Source organism: Ambystoma mexicanum, chromosome 5q (genome assembly GCF_040938575.1).
Source record: "Ambystoma mexicanum isolate Mex_15411 chromosome 5q, UKY_AmexF1_1, whole genome shotgun sequence".
Taxonomy (NCBI): Eukaryota; Metazoa; Chordata; class Amphibia; order Caudata; family Ambystomatidae; genus Ambystoma; species Ambystoma mexicanum.
The window spans coordinates 182,989,566-183,011,461 of NC_090933.1; the positions used below are offsets into that span (position 1 = coordinate 182,989,566).

The 21,896-nt window shown below is 44.0% G+C and overlaps 1 protein-coding gene across 1 annotated transcript in view; it reads right to left on the minus strand.

Moving 5' to 3' along the window:
- The window catches only part of LOC138497322 (glyoxylate/hydroxypyruvate reductase B-like), a 742,375-nt gene that overhangs the window by 367,888 nt on the left and 352,591 nt on the right, over positions 1–21,896 (minus strand). Inside the window, exon 4 of the mRNA XM_069620712.1 lies at positions 8,453–8,631. Coding sequence (XP_069476813.1) covers positions 8,453–8,631 — 179 coding nt within the window. The remainder of the gene's footprint in view (positions 1–8,452; positions 8,632–21,896) is intronic.

Sequence of the window (21,896 nt, forward strand, 5' to 3'; positions counted from 1 at the left end):
ACCTCCCTGCCCTCTCCCTTTACCCCCACAACACATGCTGTTTCTGTGATGCAGTTTGCTTTCAGATGTCGGCTATTCGCGGCTATAGCCAAAGCTACCGGAAGCTTTCTGCTGGAAACTCAGTCCCTAGACCCCCTCCAACTCCCAAATTTCACTCAGTGCCCTTTAGCCATCCCCCCACCTCTACCCTGATGGTATTTTGTTTTGTGACCGGCAAATAGGTTGTTACTGGGTTTCATTTTCCCACAGCCTCGGCTACAGCCACAAATATCTCTCTGATCGAGAGAAAAACAAGGTGGCGGTCGTTTCATTTCTGAACATCATGATCCTGCAATGCACCATGGGAGATCTCTCTATTTTTTGGGGGGAAAGGAGCACCCCCTTCTCTGTCAAATATTTAAATAACTGTAGCACAGAACAACCCCAAACCAAGCAAAGCACTCTTTTGAATGCTTTGTGCCAAGTCGTTTCAGACCTGGTCCAAATCCATCCAGCGGTTTGGGCTGTGTGCTTTGGCAAAGATTGACCTTTTTTGTCTATGGGAAAATGAATGGGAAGTAGGCTGCACATTTGGGGGAAAAAATGTTGACGCTGAATTATTTTCTTATTTTATAACAAATCTTTACGAAACTTTGCAGTCTGGGGGCAGGGGGGAACAGGTGGCGCAGACTTTTAATCACTTTCAAAAGTTCTGTCAAATCCGTTACTCGAATCAGAAGTTATCCACAATAGAAATTTGAGGAGTTCCTATATGTCTCCAACTCAACTACCGCCGCCCCATAATATCACATAAACGAGTGGGTGATGTTTTAACTATAAGCACATTATTTTAAATTGGAAATTATATGAAAGATGAATTTTGGGAATAGTTAACTAAACACAAAACGTTGCTGAATGTAACATTAGATGGACACATGCATTTACATGTTTCACGTTTACATTATTTTTTTATGAAAACTACACATAACAAAAAAACCTGACAATGGATGCATTCAAAACTGTGCTTTATATGGGGCAGGGCTATCAGAGGTGGAGAACATGCAGGCTCTATGAACTGGTACCGACCGGGGGCACTGCCGGGCTCCCCATCTCCCATAATCAGCCCATGCATTTTTTGCCTGATGTGTGCGTCGGGTGCCTGAACTACGGTTACGTCTTGTGAAGGCATCATGAAGTATGACACAGACAACAGACTTCCCAAGTTTAAACAAAAGGTATTTATTTAACTGAAATGTCAGGATGGTTGAAGGACTAACTTCCTCTATGCTAAGGTGGGTTTTCCCTACCTGAATGAAAGTAAGGACATTCTGAGTCAAAGAGTTCAACTTAAAAGTCTGTCTGTGACCAAAACCTATTCTTGCCCTCACAAATATAATAAACCAATGTGTAGGGATGTCAAACTCAAAAGAAATAATGTTCAACTTAAAATTCTGAGCTTTTTTGAGCTCACAGCTTTCTTTCAGCTCCCCTTCCCCAAGTATAAGAAAGTTCCATGAAAGAAAATTCTCAAAGGTTACCTCTTCCAGTTCAAGGCAATATAGTTCACAAACAATGGTTGGGGTACCCTTCTCCAAGTTTTAGGTTGTACAATCCAAGCCAAGAAGGGTGTCAGGGCTCTGTTCCCAAGACAAAAAGTACAGTTCCTCAATCTCGGGATTCCCGTCCCGAAGACTTCACTCGGTTTAGTCTGTAAAAGTGTTGCCATGGTTTGGTTGAGCTTGTTTTGTGGTGTCGTTCGCTTTCACCATTCAGGATCTTCTGGTCTAGGCGCAGTCTCACAACCAGGATACTTTGAGTCTTTTTGGGCTTGTTTCGGTGCATCCTTAGCCTTCACCATTCAGGGTCCTCTGGTGTAGGTTTAGTTGTCAGACCACACAGTCCACCCATCACAGGCCACGCAACCAAGGTTCCTAGACTCCTCAGCCCCACACACAAGTTCCTTGGCTCTGGCTCCTATGCGCCACGTTACTTTCACTTGGCTCTTCTGTATTAGCCTCCTGGCTTTAGAATGCAATCTTATATTCCTTTGGCTTCTGCTTGGTTGCCTCGTGGCCCTGCCACCATGCATCACACACCCTTCGCCACGTTGTTGCATGTATCACACACCCTTTGCCAAGGTGTCTTGCCACACTGCATTCACTCATTAAAGTTCATTGTTGATGTTTTTTTTTTAGTTTTCAATGTAGTTAACTGCAAGGTTAGCTGTAACTTGTTGTGCAACATAGGTTTACTATGATTTGGATTTCAGTTCAGAGTTCAAAAGCCTATGCTGCTTAAGTAAATTCGAATTTTACTGCACACTTGCGTTATCTCAAAGTTAAAGCGTTTTGAAGTTCTCTATTCAATGTGCTTGGTTACTTTAATGGGAAGCTTCCCTATAATGCGGTATGCAATTGGTCTTGGTTTTATTTCAGTGTAAAAGTTCCAAATAGGTAAATATTCAGTATAACTGGGTTTTCTTGCAATGTTAAGTTTCATACAGTTCGGGGTTCAGTATACTTTGGTTTCTTGCAATGTTAAACTTTTCATAGAGTTCAGTATTCAATATACCTGGGTTTCTTGCAATGCTTAAAGTTCATATAGGTCGGTATTCAGTATAACTAGGTTTATTGCAATGTTAAAAGTTTTCATATAGTTCGGTATTCAATATATGTACTGGCACTTGCCTGCAGTCCGTTTCGGAACTACCCGGTGTCTGCGTGTCCCTCCGACACTCACCAGCGATATGCTCCTCTTGCCTGTGGTTCATTTCGGAGCTCCCCAGTGTCTGCGTGTCAATCCGCCATTCATCAGCGATATTCGCCTCTTGTCTGTGGTTCATTTTCGGAGCTCCCCGGTGTCTGCATGTCCCTCTGACACTCACCAGCGGTCTGCTCATTATCCCGGCAGCTTATGCTGCTTGCTCTGCTCCGCTTCTGGGGGGGGGGAACACCGCCAATTTGAACCCTGCTCGCCCTTCAGCTTTCTTGCGGACGCAGGGGGTGTCCTCTGTGGTCCGGTTCTGCCGGCGGCCTAGATTAGCATCCAGTCCCACCATGGCTGCTCCCATGAAGAGCGAGTCTCCTGCTCTGGCCTCTGCCACGCTGGCCTCCCTGCTTTTTCTTCACAATTCTCCTTTCAAGCTCTCTTGCGGGTTCCTTTGTGTGATCTCTCTCCTCAGGACCTGTCCTGGCTCGATCTTTGTCAGCGGCTTCTCTCTGCCCCTTGTCTCTCATTTTATATACCTGCAGGTGCGCCTGGTCAATTGGATCTACCTGACCATAGTTAGGCAGACAAGCCTGACCTTCCCAGAGTTATTATTATTATTAGGTCATTCTTATAGGGTGCAAGATGCCAGAAGGCCTCAGTGTGCACAAGTAAGGAAACCTGACACCAGACCAAGAGAGTAACAACAAGAAGTCCAGGGTGATAGCTCTAGTGTGAAAAATCCAGGATGTAGCAAGATGATATGGGGTAGTCTAGTCATTGCAATTAAATAGCAGTGTTTTAATAGCTTTTTTAACTCCCGATATATTTGGGTTATTTCTCAGGTTCAGAGGAATAGAATTCCAAATACACGGGGCATGGAAGTGGAAACTAGTGCCTTCTAAACTCTTCAATGACACAAGGTGTCAAGAGCATTAGAGCGGAGACAATACTTACAACAAGGACTTTCTTAAACCTTTTCAGAAGATAGGTGGGGGGCCTTATTTGCAAGACATTTTGTAAGTCAATGTCAGAATTTTGTAATCAATGCGATGGGTGACTAGTAGCCAATGAAGAGATCTCCGAGCCTCGGTAACATGGTCACTTCTTGCTAGGCCACAAACTGCTCTAACAGCACCATTTTGGGCCAGCTGCAGGATTTTCAGGTTGTTTTTTGAAGTATCTGCAGGGGACTATTGTAGTCTAATCGTGAGTTTACAAGGGCTGTAGCCAACATAGATATGATCTTTGGGGATAGGTAAGGTTTAATCTGCCATAAGAGCTTTGTCGTGCAGGCACATGCGGCTTTCATCTGTAAAACATGCTTTTTTCATATTCAGGTTACAATCCAGGTGGACCCCGCGTGTTTTAACCGAGGAGCTCACCTGGATTGTGCTATTGACTACCATAAATTGACTATATCTACTCTCAAGTTTGCCCAAACGTTGACTGGAGCCCACCAGCAACAGTTCAGTCTTGCTGGTGTTCAGAACCAGGGAGTGGGCATCCATCCATCCCTGAATCAGAGAGTACACCTGATTGATGCACTGTAGGTCCATCTCAATGACCACCTGGGTATCGTCTATGTAATTGGTGTATTTGATTCTGACGCTATCCAGGAGGTCAAACAGTGGCCGGATATAGAGATTGAACAGGGAAGGCGAAAGACCGGCTCCCTGGCAAACACCACAGGTCAACCATTCAGGGGGTGTCTGAAATCCCTCTGTGGCAACACGCGCCATTCTGGGCCCCAGGAAGGATTCCATCCATTGCACTGCTGATTGGGAACAGTTAGAAGTACCTCCCAACCTCTCGAGCAGCAATCTATGGTCAATGAGATTAAAAGCTGCCGAGAGGTTGAGAAGCATCAACAGAGTCACCTTACCGGAGTCTACAATGTTTACCAGATTGTTTCTAAGATGTAGCATTGCTGTTTCTTTACTGTGCCTTGCACGGAAGCCGGATTGAAATTTACCTTATAGGTTGTTTTTGTCCAAGTGGTTCTGAAATTGTAAATAGGGTGTCCGGTCCAAAATCTTTAATAGGGACTGGACATTGGTAATGGGACAGTAGGTCACTACCCGTCCAGGGAATCTTTTTTAAGAATAGGCGTGATCCATACTTCCTTGTGGCTTGCACCACTGATGAGGCAAAAGAGGCATTAATGATGTTGGTAACATATGGGACAAGATGAGCAATACTTGATGGCCATGCATCCCCAGTGCAGTTGGTAGGCTTCAAATTATTTAGGTTTTTGTCTAAACATTTTCGCCTGATACCCGATTGAGATGAAATTCAGGAGTGCTGTGATTCGGTTCAGACAATTCTATTGGAACTCTAGCCATCTCAAGAAGGATAATCGGGGCTGTTGCTCAATGTTCCTCAATAGTGGCCGATGAGAGTTTATTTTAGTAGCAAATCTTTGCTGGATTTTAGTGCACCATAACTCACTTTTATCAACAGCAGGATAAGTGCTGGATTTCCCCTCCATCTCCTTTAAGATTTAGCGGAGGAGATCCCATCTTCAAAGTCTTTCTTTTCCTCAGTGATAATAGCTTTTTTATAATTATTTACAGCAATCCGGTACTGGATAAGGTTCTCCTGGGACGGGGTCTTTCGCCACGTCCTTTGCCGCAATCTTTTTATTCTTCTAAATTCCAGGATATTCTCAGAGAATCATGTTTTATCAGTGGTTTCATTTATGATAGGCGCCAAGGTGTCGAAGAGGTTACGTTTGTAAATTGTTACACCAATATGCCTGGATCGGCAGAGGGGCCATACTTCTAAAGGATGATGCTGCCATATCCACAAATATTTTCGGGATGACTTCCTGGGTGTTCCTTACCCAAGTTTCCAAACTTTTCTGCTCATTCATTTTTTCTACTTTCAGTGGGAACGCAAGAGAGAAGGTAATTAGAAAATGATCATACCATGGACATGTGGAAATGTCAAGGGGAGTGGTAGACAAATTATGGCTCAATAACCAATCAAGAATGCGTCCCTCTCTATGAGTAGCATTCTGCACCAATTGAGATATCCCTAATGCTTGGGTAGCAGTAAGTATAGATTCATATGAAACCAGAGCACATTCACCACCAGCTACCCACCTTTACCACACCATGGTTGTAGGAAAAACTACTCAATCTTAAATAGCTGCTATCATCAAATTACATGTACCACCAAGATCATTATATCAAAATTAACATATTTTAATCATTTTTCTCTCAAACAATTATTCTAAAATGCATAAAAAACCATTAGATGTGCTCATTGTTGGCAAATTAACACAGAGAAGTGAGCTCAAGTTAACACTTTTGGCTGTTGTTTTCACAAATGCACTTGTAATTCATATGCATTAAATGGTTACGTTGTGTTAGTAACAGTGAATGTGACCACATCAAGATTACAAAAAGACACGGTATAACAGCGTCTACACTCTAGTGTGTTTCTGGGGCAAAGGACAGCACAGTTACAGTCTAGATCTCATCAGTGGTATCCCAGGACCCCTCTTCAGGACGCAGCTGGTTTAAGAAAGGGTTACACTGTCTGCATGGCGCCTATGTATCAGTGTTATGACCTTGTCTCAATTTCTTTGGGTGTAGAGGGCGAGATGATTGCACTTGTCAATCTGATCTGACAGCAGATTAAGCCGTCTAGGGTACTCTGTACGTCTTTTGTTGATGTAGACAGAGCCAAGGCTTCTAGAAACACGTGTGGGAGGTGAATTATTCCCAAAGTAACACACCAAGGACTACCTGTCCCACAATGCACCATAAGATTTTGAAATGCATGTGCTGAATAAAGACGTCATCCAGCCACAGGACTTCGCATCTCATGTATGCACGCACGCATTTCACTCAAAATTTTCGCCCTCCAAAAACTTGTGTTTTCAAATGAGGAATTCAGCATAAACAACGGGCTGAGAGTATAGATTCTGCATCTGAGTCATCTCCATTGTTAGCCCATAAGTTAAAATCGCCTAAAATAATTGCAAATGAGGAGGGTTTGAGGAAGTCTCCAAGCAATGTAAGAAATTGTTCTTCAAAGATTCGGGTACAGATAGGTCCAATATAAAACAAGTATGTTAATAGTATTATTCGGGGTGTAGCTTCCTCGCCCCAGTACCTCAGCGGTGAAGAGGGGTAATATTCATCACTCTTAGTTGCCTCTTCTTCGTCTCAGTACTGTCAGATATTATGTGCGGAATAAGGAGGGGAACTGGCTTTTAGGATTCTATGAAAGTTGGGGGGGTTAGTTTGTCACTAAGAAAAGGAGGATGCCATGTCTCGGCCAAGGGCATCCCACTCCCAATCCTCAAGGACCCTCCACCTAGGTGATCCTCCCTCGCTTCTCCAGCCCCAGGGCCAGGATCCAAAAGTGATGGCCTTTTCCTGGCCACCTGCGTAGAGGATCCAAGGGGAGTAGGAGTGAGAATACCCTCAGGTTTCTCACAGTCTCCCATAAGCAGTCTGGGAGTTCAAGTCACATGGAAGTCAAGGTGCTGCTTGAAAATATTGGATGCGGAGCACAGTGAGATGGGAGGGATATAATGTGGAAACTCTTCATCTGTTACCTCACAATAATTCTTCGCAGAATAACTCAACATAAGTGAGTCCTAATGTAGAAATCAAACAACTGAAGGAACAGCAACACATAATTCAAACGTACCTTTTTCAAGTACATGCTTATGGTAGTCCTGCCATTTATGATACGTTTACATCACAATTGGAAACTCAAAGACTTAACAAGGCCATCACGAGGAATGGCGATGATCGTCCTCTGCATTCATATGCGAAAACCCAGACGTGCATAACGTTTGTCTTATGTGTATGCTTTTCAGCACACACATTACAGGGTTAACTGCTTGATAGCTGGTGTTTTCAGGCCATTAACGCCTCATCACTTGAGCAGGGTGGTAGATGTCCACAAAAGGAGCGTGATTCCGGCCAACTCCCACTGTGAGCACAGCCGTGCTGCACAAGCACCGATCACTGCTCTGCCATCCTGTTTTATCTAGTATTGAAAAATTGAGGCAAAAGTGAGCTATAAAGTATTAATTGCTGTGGGATCCAGCTATTGTCCACAACTATATTCAGACCTTTTCAATTGATCCAATAATTAATGCCGTGTTCTCTGTAGTTCACCTGCTTTGTGCATTCAATATAGCACAATCTGTGTGGCATTTTCACCTTTCTCTGAGGAATATGTTGATGAAATGCAATTATCAAATGCATTCTGATAAGTGTGAGTGCCCCTGTGGTTAACAAGGCAGCCCAGTGTGCTTAGTACATGCCGCAGAGATCTGTGTTAATAAGCCATGTCATAGTACCCAACCCTGGCATGGACAAGACCGCCATTCCTCTGTCTGATGTTGATATATTTGTTCATAAAACACTGTTGGCAGTAACAAATTACCTACAGGAAAACACGAGTTATAACACGAACAGCATCAAACCCTAGATACATTAATTTGCAATATGCAGGCTGGGTGCATTCATTTCCAGCTGAGACCATGCTTAGTGACTCAAAGTACATGCCTGCAGGGGCCCGTGGTGTGTTTGGGTCAGTCGACACCCACTTTAGGCAACGCCCAACTTGGATGCCACACCCCTTTTTAGACACCCACAACTCGATTTCGCATCCCATTTATGTCACTGATTACAGCATGTTAATGTGGGCATGGTGTAGATAACATTTTCATCAGTTGTATCCTTTCTACTTTAAAATCGGGCTTGTGCGTGTGAGAAAGAAGATTCGTTATACAAACCCCTGCTGATGTTAATGAGTGTAGCGGTGGGTCTCATCAGCTCAAATGCCCTTTTCCCGATCATATTGGCTGTCTCCGATGTCAGAGTCACCGCTAAAATCACATAATCGGATTGCTCAAGCAAGTCTTCCACCTTTTCACAGTAGGTGGCGCCAACAGCCCTTTCTTCTTCCTCTTTCCTGAAAAGAAAGTCAAAGTGTCACAATAATGACATTGGGAAAGGTTTCTTCCCTAGTAATGCTGAAAAATATCCAGCTCACTCAGTGTAAATGAAATGTATGTACGGCTGAGATCGCAGAAATAATACACTGGGCATGATTACCCAAGAAATGTCAAAACCAAGACAAGGTAAAATTGCTTCTGCACCAGCGTGCCACATGTAACGCACTGTAATTCACACATTAGTCCACCTGCCCAGTGAACGTTTTGTGTACGCCACACATGAGCACTGCAATTCACAAAAAAAGAGAGAATTTCCCAAGAGCAAGTTCTCTACATGGAAGTTGCTAATTGGAAATTGAAATGTAAAGGAAACGACATGTGTACACACAGTGGTAAAGGTGGTGGCAAACCGTGGGGCAAGTGAAACGGTCTCCTGAAAAATTGATAAAACAAGTATGGGCAAAGCCAACCGTTTTATCTTTTGTGTAGGCATGTGCCAGACACAGCAATGATGGCACTAACAACTGGCAAATACTGCGAGTAGCCGAGAAACCAATGGCAGTGGGCAAAGGCCTACACAAGAACCAATATTGTTGGCTTTATCAATACTTGTTTTGAACAGAAATATACTGCAAGCAACAGATGTGAGAGGACACATATTATGGCACCCAATAAGTAGAACAATACAAACCACATTCGTGCTATTTGCGCATATTGCTTTTTCCCACACGTCGGGATGGTGAGTAGCTCAATTATGTGCGTCACTATTATTTAAAACAATTGAATTAACTGTATCTACCTCTTTCATGCACAAGACAGAATCAAAAGAATGACAGCAGTTATGGCCCGGCATATGGGTACCAATGAAAAAGTGGCTCACATTCGAAAATGGCAATTTGTTCCTGAAACGCAAACAGACCGAGTTTTATTGCACATCCATTCAGTGGCCATTAAGGATCAGATCCAAGAGGGTGGAATAGTCTTCAACCAGTTGGGCTTCAAAGCCGCTGAAATACCATGGGATAAGTGCAGGTGTTGGGTCCATTAAACTCGGCTGGCCTAGATCTTGATGGAAAACGTGCTACTGACAGCGAGTTAAAAAAAGCCATCACAAAAAGATACACTTTTAACATATTCGGAGTCCCATTCCAAAGGGCTAACAGGGTCCATGGATGAGAACGAACTGGAAGACGAACCAATGCCAGTACTGAAAAGACAAATAAAAATCGCATTGCCCCAAAGATAACAATGAGCATGTTAACACAAGCGAAATGAGAAAGCATGGAACCAATCAATCACCTGAAAATTGGAAATAGATAGCTGGAGTGTTAAACTCAAACAAAACTAGCTAGTGCTCAAGGAACATTCATGTGGAGAGCCTAAAAATTGGGTCATGGAATACTAGGGGACACTTCCAGGGGGGTTGCTAGGTCTGGAAAAGACCCGGGGCTAAGCTGATGTCGGAACTGTTGGGACTGGGGGCTAGCTAGTGTTTTGGCTGTAGCTCCTGAGATTCTATCCGGGACTACAACCAAAAGATCAGGGGCTATAGCCCCCTTAGCCCCCCCACCATAGAAACGACCCTGGACACTTCCATCTCTTCCAAGATCAACCTAACGAGCAAATCGACATGGATATCCTATGTCTACAGGAAACATGGCTGTCGAAAACACCCATTGCAGCAGACTACGAAATAGCAATGAATCCAGCCTTCAAACCAAACAAGGGTCGCCCAATGTCTGGGATGATTATTTTAGTTTACAAAAACAGTGGATATGAAATCATAGACACATGTAACAAATCTCCATACATTCAAACATCATTAATAGCCCCGGACACTACTCAAGTACGACTCCATCAAAAGCTGCACATAATAAACATATACTGGCAACATAAAGCCACTGGGACTTGGGCTTTTATTGACGGGCTATGTGAGATCATCGACAAAATAATGTCAACGGTCAAGAGGCCAAATATCATCTCATGCAGTGATTGGAATGTGGACTTCGTGAACATGACCCCTAAAATAAATGGCACCAAAAAAGTGAAGTAAAAAAGTAAGCAGGGTAATCTAGAGATGATTGCAGCTCATTGGCAAAGAGAAATACGCATGAGAGACTTAAGAATGCTGAACGGGAACATCCATGCTGACATTCCCTCAAAACCAACTTGGAACCGGGATAAACAACATTCTTTGCTGGACTACTTCTTCACCTCAAGTGGGATTGCGGATAACACAACAAAATTAAAAGTAAATGAAATGACACAGAGTGACCACAACTTGGTGAGCATTGAGATAAGAATTCCTATGCACTCAAACAACAAAGACGTGTTTGCGCATGGCGTGAAGTAGAACCGGGCTGGAACAGATTGAGGCTAAATGGCAAAAAAATATCGTAGATCACAAAGAGTGTCGAAGAAAATCACGACATGAAGTATATCCCATTGTTAGATCAATATAAAGAATCCTGGGAAAACAATGGGAAGAAGCACTTTAGACCTCTGCGGTGTTTTGACACCGAAATTGCAAGCAAGATACGTGAGTTACGCAGAAACATGCGATTATTGAAATCTCAGAATAACAGTTCCAATAAAGACGAAATGAAGAAACTGAAAATGAACTATATCAACTGGATAAGATCTCACAAAGCGATCATGTACCAAAAAGATGCTGTGGTCATGCAACAAAGCATGTCGAATAAAACCTGGAAAGAATTCTGGGACATAATAAACAACACAGAAGCACAACAACAAGCCCTAACCAGCATTATGGTCAGTGAGACACAATGGATCCAACATTATACAGACCTATTTAAAAAGCAGGCTCAAGAAAACTTCGATGTTGCTTCTGCTTGGGACGTCAATATAACGCGACAAGACATTGCCGAAAACATCAAAAGATTTAAGTCCTCGAGGGCCACTGGACCGGATGGTTTGACAAACCATATACTGAAACAAAACCCTGACAAGTGGGAAGCCGTCTGTGAAGCTCTGTTTAACATCGTGCTCAGCGAAAAGAAAATACCGGCTTCCTGGAAAACCGCAGTCATTGTTCCTATTTTTAAAAAAGGAATATGCTCTGAGCCTAGAAACTACAGACCGATTGCGTTACTGGACGTAGTCGGAAAGATTTGTGCGACCCAGCTCCAAATACAACTGACAGCATGGATCAAGGAGTCAGGCTCTTACGACGTCAGACAAACTGGGTTCATAAAGGGTGTTGGATGCAATTTGAACTTACTGACAATTAACATACTTAAAATGGAGGCAATTAAAAAAAGGAAACCCATCTTCTAGCATTTGTGGAACTAGCCCATGCCTTTGACACTGTAGATCGAAATCTCCTGTGGAAGAAACTAAGAGAGCGAAATTGTCCCGAAGGTCTCATTTGCGCAGTAAGAGAACTATATTCCAACACCAACATAAAAATCCACCTTGATCGCAATGGCACCCTTCCTAAATCTATAATCACAGAGCGAGGTGTGAAACAGGGCAGCCCTCTATGTGCGGTCCTGTTTAACTTCTTTATTTCAGAGGTGGGCAACGCACTGAAAGAAGTTAATTAATTTCCTTCGAGAATAAATGGAAATCTGATTGACTGGATGCTATATGCCGATGATATATTTCTTGCAGATCTCACCCCAATAGGACTGCAATGAAAACTGACTGCCTTGCAAGAATATATCGACAAAAACGGTCTTGAAATTAACATCTTAAAGACTGAGGACCTCATTACAGGTGAGGCGGTAAGGGGTTAACGGCGCCGGTAAAGGAGCCGGCGCCGCTTAACCCTGTACCACCCCATTACAAGGTCCCCTCGCGGGACCCGCTCTGGACATCTGGTCAGACCAGACGTCCTTTGCGGGTCCCACAAGGGGACCAGCATGGTAACAACAGGCCCGTCATTAATGGGCCCGTTGTTAGCCTGCTCCCCATTCCCATTGAGCCCTATGGGGGCTCAAATCGGGGTGGTCCGGGTTCCCTGAATGGGGAAATACCGGGCCCTCCAAAGTCAGAATGGCCCGGTATTTCCCCATTCAGGGACCACGGACCTAGACCCGAGTTTGGAGGTAGCCATGCCCTCGTTAAGGGCATGACTACCTCCAAACTCGTAATGAGGCCCTGAGATTCTTGACCTGAAGAACCTATGTGGCCAAAAAAGAACACGGGAAAAAAATTCCAATTGAAAATCGGGGGTGAGAATGTGAAGAGAGTGAATCAGACAAGATATCTTGGTGTGATGATAAGCTCAAGTATCAACGATGCACCAATGGCAAAAGCAATCAAATCTAAAAGTAAATATCTCATTTTCCAGGGCGCAATGATAAATAACAAATATGGGAAGGTGTCCAGTCAAACGATCGAAAAAAAAGGATAGAATGACCTTTTGCTCGAATGCAAAAGGATCGAAAAAAAAGGGTCGAATTCTTATTTATTTATTTATATATATTTTAAGTTTGGGTTGATAAAAAATGTATTTAATAAAGAAATCAGGGGGTTGGGGGGGAACCCCCCATGAAAAAAAAAATCCACCCTTTTTTCGATCCTTTGACTGTCGATCAAAAGGCATTCGATCCTTTTGTTTTCGACCCTATCACTGGCAACCATATGGGAAATTTAGCTTAAAACCAGTCATTGACTTTTACAAGACTAAGGTTGTCCCAGCGTTGATCCATGGAGTGGAGGTTATGTTTGGATGTTCTTACAAGGTATGGGAATACATGTTTTGGAAAAAAATCCAACACTTGCCAAACCGAACCCCTTGGGCGTGTATTAGATTCGAGCTGGGTTTGACGTAAATAACAATTAAAATCATGTGGAACTCGCTCTCCTTATACAGAAAAGTGTATGGCACGGATAACATACCTCAGTTCCAGATACTGAAAAAATCTCACAATAATGATGATCGATCATTACAAAGTATGTGGGAGAAGAGCTGTACGGATATGATCCAAACGTTAACACAACAAAGGAAACGTTATGGGCCAACCCGAATGAGGTAAATAAAAAATAAAAAATTATGGCAATGGAACTGGCTGGAAACGATACAGCAAAGAGACTTACACAAATATATGCAGCTGGTTCCCCCGAAGCGAAAGCGTATAACACTCTTGCCAAGTTCTTGACTAAATTCCCAAATAAGAGTCTGCGTGACGTTTTCTTGAGATTTAGATTAAACCAACTCAAAACCATAGAAATTCTAAACCTAAGAAATAAAATTGTCGGGAATTACACCACCTGTAGACTCTGTAAATCTACTAGTGTTATTCTATCCCTCTTTACGGGACCTGCGGACGACACTATTGGGCATAGAGATAGAGAAACTATCCACTTGGTGTTGTGAACAATGATGGGCTGCCATCTTTGAGGGCTCAAAAAACAAACTAACGTTTGCCTTGATCTTCTTCCTGCAAAAAATGTTGACACGACTACAGGTCGAGGGTCCTGCTCCTAGCATCAAAGACGAGCCTTAAAACAGCAACTGGGCATTAAAGCATCATCTGAGGTTGAGGTAACAGTTGTCCACACTAAAGAAACCGTCGATATATTAACAATACAAAGGCTTAAACTTAAACTAAATCAAATCATAAACCAATTTCTGTGCACTAGTTTGGTCGAACAGAACTAAATCAAACAAAGGACATTGCTTTGCTGCTTAATTGTTGTCTTGTTTTGTCTTTACATGCTCTTCCTTTTTATTCTTTTCAAAAGCGTGTAATAAACTGTATAAAAAATAAAAAAAAAATTGAAAAAAGAATTGTTCCTTTTGTGACAGACTAAAAAGTACCAAAGGAGGAGGTTTTTGGCACAATTGGCCTCATCCCGAGTTGGGCGGTATCCCGGCTGTAATACTGCCAAACTGTAATAGCGTTAGCTTCAACTGGTCTGGATCACGGATTGGGCGTTAACAGTAAATCCCCATTGGATCCAATGGGGAATTCTTGGCCCAAATACTGCGCACTAATATAGCCAGCAGTAATTATGCCAAAAACAGGGCGCTAAGTGCGGTTTTCACCTCCAGAAAAAAGTTGTAGCTAAAACATCCCATTTAGCACCCAACCCGTGATAGGGCCAGCCCTTAAATGCACCGGTAATACTGTTTCCGCTGCATTTAAGGGCTACCGACCAACTCATGATGAGGCCCAATGTGTTGTAAATTGTTCATTTTAAAGTATATAACACTGGTTAAAACTACTAGCTGTACAGTGAAGTAAAGCAGCAAACCCGCCCTGCTTTGTCCCAAAAACTGCCCAATTTTGAGCCAAAAAACAGGCCCAAACTATAATGTTAGGCCTGCACTTTCGAGCATTGCCCTGTAAGCCAGTCCGAGTCTGTTTCACAGTCGGGAGCACACAGATATCAACAGTAAATGAATGAAACCACTGTAGGCGCATAGTACTTATAATGAGGAGAACCTAATTATAAGCCCCAGAAGGCAAAGTGATGTTGGCTGAAAAGCCAGAATTGGTTGGTCTGGCAAATTTGCAGCTTTGCCCTTTGTCAAGTATTCCCTTACAAAACTAGGTGGTTTGGCTCTGTTGTGAAATAAACATACTGACCTATTCAGAGCTTTGCAAAAACCAAAAGAGAAACACAGACATTTGGAGGATGAAAGTTTGTGTAGCGGTTAATACTGCTCTTTTGTATGTTATTTGATGACGTTACTTCCATATGAAATGTGATTTTGCATGAATTGATGTTATAAATATGTGTGTAAACATCAAATAGTTCATAAAAATGTATACACAAAACAAGGTGCGCAAAAAGAGTAGTGTAATTTTATCATTTTTTTATTCACAGATGAAGGAATTTGTATGACAATTTAAGAAGAAAAAGAAGATAAAAATATGGAGAAAGTACATAAGCTGATGAACCTGTTCAAACTTGATACTTCTATAGAAATCACAGAAACAGAGTGGAACAAGTGTTTCATCTGCCAAGAAGACAACTTGGAGGTTCTTCGCTGTCCAGCAGAGACTAAACGTGTACAATGGGAGCTGGTTATAAAAAATCCAATCAGCGTGTGGGGTTTAGTAGTGTTGGGTGTTTAACAAGGACAGATGAACAAGTGTTTCATCTGCAAGAACACAACTTGGAGGTTCTTTGCTGTCCAGCAGAGACTAAACGTGTGTACAAATGGAGCTGGATATAAGACATTATCCGATTAGCTTGTGGGGTTTAGCAGTGTTGGGTGTTTACCAAAGACAATGAATCTGTTACGTTTGGATGAAGGTGGAAGTATCGAGGCAACACTGGTACGACGTAAAGCTCGGTTTCACAAATCATGTAGATTGCAGTTCAATAAAACACAACTGCAAAGAGCATAGAAAAGAAAGATATCACCAGCGGATAATGCTGATAGTTCTATGAAATTCACCTGGCAGAGTGTTCAAGAAAAAAGTTCTGAAACTGAAAAACATGGTACTCGCTTATTTTCCAGACATGGAAACACATATGCAAGACCATCATGATACGATATGACATGATAAGTCATTTATAACGCACCTGTACACATGTGTTTCTAGGTGCGACAAGACAAGACAAGGGAGGGCTCAAAGGAAGGACGAGACAAACAATCTTACTTTGCCTTGTGTCATTTAGATTGTGCAAGGCAGTAACACAAAGTGCAGGGGAACGGGGGAAATGCAAGGGGGGAGCGAGTGCAATCAGGGCAGCATTGCTCTCAGTAAGTGCGTCCAGGACAACACAGCTCTGGGTAAGTGCAAGGAGGTGGGGGACAGAGGTTACAGTTACAGCCCCTAGTGCGTGACAGGCCCGGAAGCAGGGAGGGAAACCGGTCAAGAAGAGATAGGTGAGACTCAGAGTAAGCAAGCAACCAGTCAACGCAGCAGACAGGTAGGTCAGCAGGGGAGGGAGGGAGTTAAAGCAGAGGAGAAAAGGAATGGTTTGAGCTTCTTCCAGAACTTCAAGTGGTCCGGCTGAGGGGCAGGTAGGCCTTTCCAGAGGGAGGCACCTGCAGAGGAAAGTGATCTGCCCCCAACTCTCTGACTGGAGAAGTGTCTGACCCTCAGAGAGTTTGAGGCAGCAGAACGAAAGGCTCAATAATGAAGGTATTTAGGAAGAGAGTTTTTAATATAGTCGAAGCGCTTGCCCCGGAAAGCCTTGTGGGCGATGCAGAGGGTCTTGAACTTGATCCTTGCAGCTGGTGGAGAGATTTCAGGGCTGGAGAGATACAGCACTTGGGCTTGAGGCCATGATTAAGCAGTCTTGTTCTGGATTAGTTGCAGAAAGTAGAGGAAGGCAGATTGAGAAAGAAGCGGTAGTTCAACCTAGAGAGAACCAGGGCTCTGGAGGCAATGAGCTTCTGGGGGAAAGTGAGAAAAGGAAAAGTACCTCTGTGGAGCACAGCTGGTAGTGGGCTTTCTTGGAAAGGTCTATGATGAAAGGAGAGAAGGAGAGAGTGGAGTCGAGGATGACACCAAGGTATTTTGCCTCATAGGAAGGCGAAGGAAGAGGGCCCATGGAGGGCAGCCAGAGTGAGAGAGGGAAAGCGGGAGCATGGATCCCAAAGAGGAGGATCTCTGTCTTACTGGCATAAAGGCAGAGATTGTTGGAGGTGCACCAATCCTGAATCGTGCATAAACAGTCTGGAATGTGCAAGAGAGAACATGAGGCTGTAGGAAGCCGGAAAGATAGCTGTGTGACATCTGCATAAGACTGAAAGTTAGAGAATAAGGTGGAGATTAGGTGTGCCAGAGGGGCCACATAGAGATTGAAGAGCCAGGGTGAGAGGTTAGAGCCCTGGGGAACACCACATGCGGAGAGAGGTGGTGGAGAGAAAGGTGGAGAGAAAGGACCCAAGTTGGACCTAGGAGGGACGTTCCAGGAGGAAAGAGGTCAGCCACCAGTTGATCAGGATGGTGTGATTGACCGTGTCGAAAAGCAGAGGAAAGGTCAAGGAGGATGAGGACAGAAGGGGTGCTGGTGTTGAGATTGAAGAGCAGATCTTTACGGGTGTTCAGGAGAGCAGTTTCTGTGCCTCTGGCTGCTCTGAAGCCAGACTGGTTGTCATGGAGACAGCCAACAGTTTCAGAGTGGATAGTAAACTGGGAGATGGCCAGCTTTTCCAGAAGTTTGCCCAGGAAAGGAGCGAAATTTAGACAGACAAGTAGGATCGGCAGGAGTTTATTTTACAGAGGGGGTGCACAAGGGAGTGCTTGAGGAGAAAGTGTAATGCACCAGTGGCAAAGGAATGATTGCAGAAATCGGCAAAGGCTGGAGCGAGGGTGTCAATGTGGTCCTTGATGGTTCTGGAGGAGCAGTGGAGCACCTGTTTGGACAATACTTTCATACATCGGACTTGTCTAGGAACATCGTCAGGTGTTATCAGAGAGAACGAGGAGAAAGGAGGAGGAGAGGGAGAGGTGGCCGGAAGGGGGTTTAGAGCAGTAGAGGGAGAGGAAGAGGAGAGCGAGGACATGATGTCATGAGTTTTAGTAGTGAAGTGAGAAGCCAGGGCTGTACAGAGGGCCTGGGAGGGAACAGGAGAGGTGGAGACTGCAGAAGGATTGGCCAGTTCCTTGCAGATTTTAAAGAGTTTGGCCGTGTTGTTAGAGGCCGCAGAGACGTGGGCTCTCTTCTTGGACAGGCCAGGGAGTCTGTATTGCCTTTGGAGAAGACGGCAAGCCAGTTTGTCAGAGCACCCAAAGCCCACTTGCGTTTCGGGGCAAGGTTGGAGTCCTAACAAGAGTTGCACTTGGAGATAGGCTTCAGACGGATTCTCATGGCAGGGGCAAGGATGTCCAGAGAGTTCGAAATGGCAAGAGGCGGATTAGAGAGTGTTGTTTCAGGGTGTGAGTCAGCTGCAGGAGTAGGAGGAGCAGAGAAGGTGGAGGCAAAGGCATCAACTGACACACGCTTCTTGGGCCGAATGACTGAGAAGGTAGGTGGCAGCAGCCCTGCAGATAACCTGCGTAACTAGCCTTTTCATGCATGAAATTATGGAAAATACACATGATTTAATGTTCTACTGAGTACCGTGTACGCTTTGATTCATTCATTAAAACAAACATACTTTCCACCACTAGATGGCACTGTAGCATTTCTTTTGTCAGCAGCATAGCCTTTCTTACACATGATGGTAAATTTCCAACTGAAAGACCAAATCTGTGACAGCTAAGCGAGCAACACAATAAAGCAAGCACCCATTTAAAATGTGTTCATACCCATAACATCTAATAGCTTGATATGCTAAAAAGTAAAGTTTGCTTTGATGTCCTAAGTTGAATATTCTTTAATAACCATACATTTTAAAGCGCTGAAAATGAAGTGGGTAAATCCAGGATGTTTTGCCTTTTGCATCTTCTAGTTTTCCATGCTGGATGTGGAAAATAAGGTATAGTGATATTATTTTGGCACAAAATGCTGCTATTTGGATTTACATGTTATGATGCTTCACTATGCAAGAAAACTCTATAGGACATTATTATTGTAGGTCTTGACACCCAAAACTAAAAGTCTTGTTCCAAGTAAAGCGCAGAAGAAGGTGGCCATGCCCAAATTGAAAGAGCGGGTTAAAATCCCAGCTTCGCTGTTTAGCGTTTGCAAAAATTGGAGTGCATATAAGTTTACACCATTACAAAAGGACAGTTTTAATAAGTGCAGGGACACATTGATGTATACGGGTGCTCCTCTGCTAGTCGCTCCAATACTGCTGCATAGAATTGCATTATTGCTGCACTGGCCCTCCCCCATTCTTGTAACACTGGATTTGACAGGCAGGCATAATGTCACTAGCCAGTCAGTGCACCAGAGATTCTAGTATAGCGGACTGTGGTAGAACCAACATTACATTTTCTGCCCTGTTGCTCCCAGTCACTGAAGTTGCTTGGGCTGTCCATAGTACTGCCCCACACTCTGCAATGCCTTGCTATGCTAGGATATTGAGTGTTGCATTGCACACCATCTGCCATTTTCACACTTTCTAGGACCTTCAGGTTCTGCAGGAAGTGGGTGTTTCAAACTCAAAGGAGAGAGCAGTTAACTGATTGTAACAATGAGGCTGAACTAGAATATTCTTATTACAATGAGTAATGAAGTTAGATGCCCCTACACAAGTAAGTTTGCCATTCTTCCACAGTCTCTGAAGTTAGTGCCTCTCCCAACATTTGAAGGGTTAGCCCCAGCCTACATTTTAGCCCAGGTGCACCCCTGGATGTGCGCACTTGCATTTTGATAGGCAGGGAGGTGAGGGAAGTCTTTCCCCCAAACTGGCGGTGTTAAAGTTTTACTGTGTGTGCTCAGAAAAATGTACTTGAACAAACACAGTAAAACTTTAAAGCTGTTACTTTCAAGAAAGTCTTCTATCACCTCTCTGCATATTGCACTTTAAAATATACTATTCAATAGTTGTTCCCCACACCAGACCATGGGAGGCGTTGGGTAGAACAGTGGGGGCAGAGCCTCCAAGTTTAACCCTGCCTATTTTCTGAAGTGGCCCCTCCCATCACGACTTAATTCCCCCTCCTGCCCCCCACAATGTAGGTTTTGTTGTGCCCCTACATGGGAGAGAGGTCAGGTAGGTCGGCTTACTCTCACAAGCCACCAGCCAGCCCCACCTCTCCCCTCAAAGTGCTGAAATAAAGGGGCAGGAGCCAACACGTCTGCAATTATTCCTTTACTTGCTGCCTGTTGTAAACCTACTCTGTAATGTATAATTCTTAAGGTTATGCTGGCTGTAGTAAGACGTGCGGTTGCTGTTGGGCTATACCACGAGGAATGGGTCATTACCCCATGAAGGGATGAACGGTTCCATTAGCCTAAACTGAATATGTTTGCCAATAGCACATGCAGCGAAGCCATGTGCCACTGGCGCATGCAGAAAAGAAATGCTCAGTTAGCATGTGCAGAGAGGAGATGTGCTGCTGCATGTGTACGGAGGCTATGGCAATACCGGGTCGAAAGGGAGTATGTGTTCTTACATAGCGCTTTTAGCCAAATTCCTTCTGCTTTTAAGCACTGTGGTAACGGTTATTATCCCATTTCGAATGGTACTTCAGTTACTAAAGCAAAACAGAGCTGAATGCCAGGGGAGCACTGTTGGGCATTGTGGTGGGGGCTGGCGAGGACATGTTCGAGTCAGGCTGAATAAGGAAAGGGGAGGGGGAAAATCGAGTACATTTGGCCCCAATACTTTTTGTCAATTTCCAGCACTGATAGTAACTTGTGTGAACGGTCATTCTTCATTATTGCATTTCTTGTAAGATGCGACTCCTCTGCGGTATTTCCTCTGTGCCATGCCCATTAAAGGCTGCGTCACGTAATTGGAACTTGGGAAGTGCAGGCCACCCTCCTGCTCAGTAGCTTTCCACCCTTTCTTTGGATGCAACGTTTTAGCCTGTGCAGAAGGGAGCCCTGCCGTTAAGACTGGCAGAGAGGAGATGTGCTGTTATAGCATGGGCAGAGGAGATGCTACGTTAGCACTCACAGAGAAGAAATGTCCCCATAGTACGTACTTAGTCAAGATGTGTCATTTGCACGTGCCATGGAACAGAAGGGCAATTAACATGCAGAGCCGAGATGTGCCGTTAGCATGCAGAGCCGAGATGTGCTGTTAGCATCTGCATAGACAGGATGTGAAGTTTGCACATGCTAACTGCACATCCTGTCGCTGTAACGGATGTGCAGTTAGTACGTGCATGGATGGGATGTGCAGTTAGCATGTGCAGAGAGGATACGTCCCATTAGCATGTGCGTAGAAGGCATGTCGTTAGCATGCACATCTCTGTGCACATGCGCGCAGTTATCACACATGTACCAAGAGTTGTCCCACTAGTATGTGCGCAGAGAAGATGCACCATTAGCAGACGAGAAGAGATGTGCCAATAGCATGCGCAGAGAAGAGATTGGAGGTCACTATGGGTAGAGATATGTCCTGTCAACGTGTACAAATATCAGGCTTGCTAAACAGAACATGTTCTATCAATACGTGAAAACAATGTCTGCCATTAACATATGCATACAGATGTGCTGTTAGCATGCGCACAGTGTAAAGGTGCAATTTACACATGCAAATGACACAAATTTGCTCTTCAAATGCTAACAGCAAATCTCTGAAAATGCTCAAAGTAGATGTGCCTTTACCATGTGCTCAGAGAGTGTGGCATACTCGTTAGTATGTGTCAAGAGGAGATGCGTAGCTAGCATGTTCAGGGAGGATATATGCCATTATCAAGTGGAGTGATGTGCTGTTACTATGTGCCCAGACGGGATGTGCCGTTTGCATGTGGAGTGAAGGGCTCTGCACAAGCCAGACAACTTT